Below are 7,170 nucleotides of genomic sequence, written 5' to 3'. Positions count from 1 at the left end.
TATAAATGTTCTATCTTCCCCGCTTTTGCGTGTGACGAAATTTGAAAATTGGGCGTTAGCGATTTAGCGAAATGGTAGTCCTCTTAAATCGTACTTTTGGCCTCTCGTTAAATAAACACCTTAACGTTTTTGTGCACCTATAGGAGCTTCCTCTGATAGCTTTAGTGCAAACACGGTGGTGACCTTTCGCTTTGCTAATCGAAACTTCTAAAATTATATATATCATTTTTCACCGTAAATTTTCTTGGCTCAGGTAATTCGAGAACAGGTGATACCGGGTGACCCTTACAAATTTCTCTGGATCTGATGAAAGTATTCTGTATTTACAGTGTTATACGTTACCAATGCTGCAAGTATTCCCCATTCACGTGTCAATCATCACCTACTTCGGTCTGGCATATGATCGCTACACGGGAATACGATACCAGGTAATTTACTCAAGCTGTTATTCGATACCGTAATTACGGTTTCTCTGCTGATGTTCTAAAACAACTGGTCGCTGCAAAAACTCGTCGTTCATCTAGGCAGTGTAACACTGAATACACAAAGTAAAATGTCGGATTACTGTTTCTAAAATGTTATCGCATTGCTGCTGCATTACAGAGAATAGTCGTAAACGCGAATACTATATATGTCAAAAGTAACCGGGATTAGTTGCGTAAAGTTTCCTGACGTGATATTGTACACTGTACAGGCTTCCCGTAATTTCTAACGCATTTACAAAGTAACAAATATAAATAAATTCTTGGGCTACACCAAACTTTATACTTTGGCGCGCCACGCCACACTGTTTACGCTCTACATGCATTTTGCATACCTGATGCATGCCAAATATCCATCTAAATTATAAATTATCGATATGCATTATGAAATATTAATTTTTCTCCTTTATAACTCTTAAGTCTGCGAGGAGTGAATTTACCATTGTGGTGGACGTAGTGTAATGGCAATCGAAAAACGCAACCGTCCGCATTATATATATATATATATATATATATATATATATATAAAATTGTTATCTCTGTCTTTACATGGAAATTACGGGACAAGCGTATCTGCGTAGAACGTTCCCGTTCAAACCGCACAGAGCGGTGCTAAGTGCTAATTTTTTTGCCCTGTTCACAGACAAACGCCGCAGTCCCGTACTGGTGTACACCGCCGCCTCCTGGCTGGTGGCCCTCATCTCCGTCCTCCCCTACGCCAGCTTCATCCAGTACATCGACCTGGAAGCCCATCTGGGCCCGGTGTGCCGCAACCGCGGCCTGTGCTTCATCAGCCTGGACAAGAACGTCGAGGACTACCTGCGCGCCACCTTCTTTCTCATCTTCTTCCTCCCGGCCGCCGTCATGATCTACCTCCTGACCCGTACCTCCTCCGAGTTGACCTTCTCCCAGAAGAATACCCGCCCGGTGTGTACATGCGATGAGGAGTGCATTATGCGGGAGACGGCGTGGACGGACTATGACACCGGGGTCACCAGCAATTCCTTGATGATCGACTCGGATAGCACGGGCGGTTCGTTCCGGAAACGGGACAACCGGAGTCTCTTCAGTCGGACGTTTAGTTTGAACAGTAATCACTCGGTGGTGACTAGTATGTACCGGTTGGCGCCGACGAAGCGCGCTCAGCCTGAAGAGAATAACCGGAACTATGATCGGCGGAAGAGCACTAATTCGGAGACATTTTCCGTACGTAAGCGTTAACAGTTTACGATACCGTCAAAGCATAAATAACACGATGCATCAACTTATTTTTGGTCTTACATCAACCAAGCATCAGAAACGCTTTACTTAAAAGGTTGTTTTACCTTAAAGGAAACCATTCTGGAGCGTGTAAAATTTGTTTGACAAAAACTGTCTTGTTCCGCAGATGATCGGCGTGGACTGCGCTTACTGTTGCGCCGAACTTCAGGCTCGAGAGCAAAGCCGGGTGTGCCTAATGATCGTACTTTTCATTGTTGTACGTACATGTGTGCCCGACTTAACAAGCATTTGACCTTTTTAAGCGCTTTAGTAGGTCTGTTTAATATCTGTATTTAACCAGGCATGGAGTCCCATCAACATCTTCCTGTTAATGGTGCGCATTTTCCGCGATGTGGACGAGAGCGCGTTACTTAGCGTCATCAACCTGATTTTAACGGCGATCGGCTTCACATCCACCTGCTGGAACCCCTTCATCACCTACCCTATGATCCGTCGGCGGCTGGCCATGCAGGTGGGCTGCTCCTCCAGCAGGCAGCGCTCCCGGAGGCATCATAACGGCCATACCGTGGTGTCGGCACAAGAGTCATTGTTGAGTGTCGATACGCTGCGCAAGAGTTCGCGGTCGCTGCGCGAAGAGGCCGAGGAGATAGAGACCACCGGGGGAAAAGGAAGGGAAGGTGGAGCAAAACGAGCCACAGGTAACTAACAGCGTTTGTGCTTTCAGCGAAATTTGTGAGAAATACAACCAAAATCACAAATATTCGTATATATACACAGATACTTGTCTATGATGGTCCTATACACAAGATGCTCAGTATTACTGAAGTACAAGATACTGTACAGTCCGAATCACTGAAGCACCGAGTTACTGAATTACAATACTTACTGTGTTACTGACGTTGTGATGTTAAGTGATTGTTTTTCATGCAAGTATAAGGTGGCACAGGATCATAATATAATACAGAATAAAACACACTCAGTTTACGAAAAATACATACATACGAGTGTCTACGACGTCTTGTATAGTAGATACTATAGATGTACGGCAGATTACAAACCTGTACGAAAATGCACTAGCTTTCTCACTAATGTAGTAAAATATACGTTTCATATTAACCTTTCATGTGCTCACTCTATCCCAAAAGCGTTTACTCTACGTGAGACAAATTGTATAACTCCTTGTGCAATTAGTATAAGGTTTTTACGTTGCAGTGTATTCAAGATTTAATTTGTACAACCTATAAAGCAGACCATACAAGCTGCCCAACAAGACTGACCGATCTCCAGTGACCTTTGTCATGTAAAGCGTATATTGCAGAAACAAATGGGAATTTATACGAAAACCCTCGACCCCACCGGCCGACCAGCGCCCCTCGATCGCGCTCCCCCGTACCCGCCGATACTGACCGAGATACTGGCAAGGACCGGCACCGCAGCACCTCGGCACAGCGTCGTCCCGGTAGTCTCTCACCCGCAGCTCTGGACCCGGCACACACTCCCCGGAACGAGACGCGACGTGACGCGCAGAATAGTCGTATGAGCGATCAGCAGCGCATCACGCAAGCCCGCAGCCAATTCGCAGCACAACGCTCCCCCGGACACCAGGGACAGCGGTCCATGCAGTCGCGCACACCAGCGCCCCACACCCCACGGACATCCTTCCGACAGGAACGAGATTCATAGTGTATTACAAAGAATTAGTGCAGTCTGGAGTTGTATTTTACTGCGAAACCCCTTGGTGCTTCAATCCGTGATTTGTATTTCAAAAAGTTTTTTTGGCAGGTGACCGTAGTATCTGCGGTCGGCGAAAAGTATTGCTTTTTTCTTATGGTGAGAAGCTGACAAGCACTGCGGAGATAGTGGTGACATCGGCAGGAACGAGTCCAAGCTTTTTTATGTATTTGCAGCAACCTCGAAATTAAAATGGTTTCTCGTCACGGTGACTTCGTAAGGAATTATGCTGTACTTAAACTACCAAAACGAGTTAAGTGTGGCGATCTATAAATGCGAATACAGGTTAAATCAATTTTTTTCCTGCCTGATTGTACGTCGCTTAAATCTATTATTAACAGATCTGAGCAACAGATCTGAGATCAGATCCGATCAAGTAAAGCAGTGCATACTGGTTGCATATATTACATAACTGTATACCGGTATTTGATTGCTCAATATTGCAAGCGAATCTGTCAGACAATAATTGTCCAGTATCAACCGTTTACCGAGATGTGCCCTTTCACACAAGTTATAAGTACTGTGGTAATTGGTTAACGTGTACTAGGCAACTTTTTATGTCTGCCAACGGTTTCCTGACTTTTTGATAGAATTATTTTATTATTTGCCAGAAGATGCCCCACTCGAGTCAATCGCTTTCCTTGCCAACGGCACTTGCTAGTGCTTAATACTGCTTATCTTACACATTACACGCGTGACACGTTCACTGTAACTGTACATACATACCGGCATGGAAAAAAATCACCGGAAGGGTCGTCTGTAGTCTGTAGTCTTATTTTTATCGGTAGTACGGAATCAGAATAGGTGCAACGGGTATACGTACATTTCTTCTTACTTTATTCTGAGGATCTTAAATCTTGACATCTGTAGCGGACTGCATGAATTTTGCCTGTACCAAGATGTGCCTGTTGAGGATATTCTACGCATACAGTGTTGTTTTCGCCATTGCTACTCTATCAGAGGCAGCAAGTCCCCTGGCTCAACCATCAAGCATAACATCCAAAGATTCTTCTCACTCGAATGATGATACGACTAATAACCTCCCGGGTCGGTTGGTGCAACATTCGTCCGATTCGCTGACAGCGACAGAATCCTGCTCATCGATTATGGGCTTAGGTATCCGTTGGCCCCTGACACCAAAGGGAGCCACGGCTGTCGAACAGTGTCTGCACAACACGGAAGGTAAATTATGGGAGAAAGTAGTGCGCCTCAAAAAAGCGTGTCTTTCTGTGCTAGCAACTAGGGGACCTTCATAAACACTTCAATATCTTTTGACACAAGCACTACTTGGTTGTCTTCCCAGAGCCGGTTCTAAGCGACCTGCTTCCAAATCTGATGCATTTCATCGGTACAGGTATCAAGAAAATTTCATTCCAAAGAAAAGTGACCTACCGATGCAACCTAAATATGGCTATTTAGGTTCCATCATTCCAGGTTTAAGTAGTAGTCGTATTTCTGGTTATTGCTAAAAAATCTGTGAAGATTTGGTAGTCGGTAAAACGGTCCAAACCAACGTACCACGGAACGAATGTACTGAGTCTCGTGTGTAACCGGTAAAACCGTCCACCCGGGTGACGCATTGCCTGTAAGACGTCCGCTCCCGAATATGCATTCCAGGCGAAATTCCTTGTCCGGGTGTCCGTGTCCACAATGAAATTAAAAAGGCTGGATGGGCAAAATTTTACAGCGGACGGTTTAGCCGTCTCGACGGTTTTGCCGGTTACACAACGTGTGCAGCACTACTTCATCTGTGCGTCTTCTTTCCCTCGATTAGGATTCGCCCACTGGACATGCGGGGATACCAGTCCACCGCGATGGGACGGCTTCCCCAACATTACACAGTGCACAAGTTCCTGGATGCATGACATTCGTCAGAAGGCCGACCGACATGAGAAACCGGAAAATCTTGCCGAGGAACTGGTGTGTCAGATATCCAAGAACGTTATTACTTCCGCGGCGGACCTGTGGAGCGCGGTGGACCTTCTAACTGAGATAGCGATGCCAGGACCAACGGTGGTCGATGATACTAAAGATACGAGTGTGGAAAAATTAACGAACCAGGTGTTAAAGGCGGGCAGTAATCTGTTGGATGTGCGGCATAATACCAGCTGGGTGGAGCTAGGCGAAGCGGACCGCGCGGAGACGGCGACGGCACTGATAGCCGCCCTGGAGACCACATCGCTCACGCTAGCAGAGAGTGTGTCTAGTGGAGCCATTCTGACAAGTCTCGAGAAAAATATCGGCATGAGCGTCGGGAAATTTCAAACGGCACAGATGGAGGGAAAGGTCACGCTACCACCGCACAACGATACCGTGGATAGTATCCAGTTCACAGCGGGGGCGTTGCAGAATCAGGGCCTGGGGAATATGGTCAAGGTGGTATTCTTGGCCTATAGCAATGTTGGGCCATATTTGGACAGTGTGCCGGCTGGTATGGTCATCAATTCGAAGGTTATAACGGCGGCAGTCAACGATATGCATCGTCCCGGTCGACTGAAGATACCGGTTACCATTACACTTGAACACATTGCCCCGGCTAATGGTCGGTCAGTGTGTGCTTTCTGGGATTACAAAGCCGATACGGCGATGAATTTCCACGGAGTATGGTCGACGCGCGGCTGTATGGTGGTCAGAAGTGACAGCCAGAAGACCGTGTGCCAGTGCGAGCATTTGGCGAATTTTGCCGGTAAGCACTGCCATTGGCCATTGCTGCCTTATAAGATTGCATACTGCATAATAACGTTTATTTTCTATAGTTTTGATGAATGTTACGGACACGATGGGAGCTCGCATCAGTAACATTCAGCGGGGTTGGTGACTATTGGGCGTACGAAGTTGAATTCTGGCGACGAGCGCGACATAACTACGAATCGTAGCGAACGTGGGCAGCATGTTCTGAACATGTCTAACTATTCTCGCCAGTGTACCACGAGCGCCGCATGACTGCAGATTTATCGGAAACTGGCTCAAATGCTGTTTCTAAGTTTTCCTTTAGTTTGGTTTCTCTTTTTTTGGCGTACGAGACTATTTTTACGTCTAAAAAGCCGAGCCTGTCAGCTGATGCTTTTGGATTCTGGTACTCTGGTAAACGCAATCACAGCTGCAGCTTTGTGGCTTTTTTTACATCGTTTTCCAACCTGCACGGCTAGTTGCCCCTCAAAATGCTAAATAACTAACTTATGTTGCTATACCAGCATTGTTTTATGACTCTATTACTTAGTTCGTAATTAGACTAAACGAAACGACGCCTTAACTAAAAACTAAACGTCGACTAAATTGAGATTTTAACGTCGCTCATACAGAGTACGTTAAATCTGATTGGGAGTGCACACTGTGCCATTTTTATCCCCCCGATACCGGTTTGCAGTTTGCCGTCACAGAATTCAGATTTAGGAAAGTTTTCATTTTAACACACTGTTAAAATATAGGAATTAGCTAACCATAGAAAATACGAATGCAGGTACACAGATTTGACATCACAAGCAAACTAATACATGCAGTTACTCAATTATCAATAATATATAAGTTCACTATAAAGTTACTCATAATACTAATTAACAATAGCAGCATAGCGATTAATCATGTTCGTCCTGACGTATTATGGTTGATGATCTGAATCGTCAACCGCCCACCGGGCACTGGATGCATCCGAACATTCTCCGGTTCCCCGCCTCCGCGGCCGCCAACAGCCGTGCCGCCGTCACCGAGTCCGCCCGTCCGCGGCAGCTGCGAAAGC

At 45.9% G+C, this 7,170-nt stretch overlaps 2 protein-coding genes across 2 annotated transcripts; both read left to right on the top strand.

Annotated features, from left to right (window-relative positions):
- Positions 1-329: 329 nt before the first annotated feature.
- Positions 330-3,538, top strand: LOC129599862 (uncharacterized; the record flags this gene model as incomplete). Its single annotated transcript, XM_055498202.1, has 5 exons — positions 330-426; positions 1,123-1,688; positions 1,870-1,959; positions 2,044-2,401; positions 3,022-3,538. Coding segments are annotated over 5 exons (1,476 nt in total), but the record flags the coding sequence as incomplete, so codon positions are not given.
- Positions 3,539-4,250: 712 nt separating this feature from the next.
- On the top strand, positions 4,251-6,584 carry LOC129599851 (adhesion G protein-coupled receptor L3-like). Its single transcript, XM_055498191.1, has 3 exons — positions 4,251-4,616; positions 5,209-6,120; positions 6,191-6,584. Exons 1-3 carry the CDS (start codon positions 4,313-4,315, stop codon positions 6,250-6,252), a joined length of 1,278 nt encoding a protein of 425 aa, XP_055354166.1. The 5' UTR covers positions 4,251-4,312; the 3' UTR covers positions 6,253-6,584.
- The last annotated feature ends 586 nt before the right edge of the window (positions 6,585-7,170 follow it).

Source organism: Paramacrobiotus metropolitanus, unplaced genomic scaffold (assembly GCF_019649055.1).
Source record: "Paramacrobiotus metropolitanus isolate TYO unplaced genomic scaffold, Prichtersi_v1.0 Parri_scaffold0000156, whole genome shotgun sequence".
Taxonomy (NCBI): Eukaryota; Metazoa; Tardigrada; class Eutardigrada; order Parachela; family Macrobiotidae; genus Paramacrobiotus; species Paramacrobiotus metropolitanus.
Note: the sequence above shows the minus strand (reverse complement) of the source record. Positions and strands in the feature narration are given on the sequence as shown.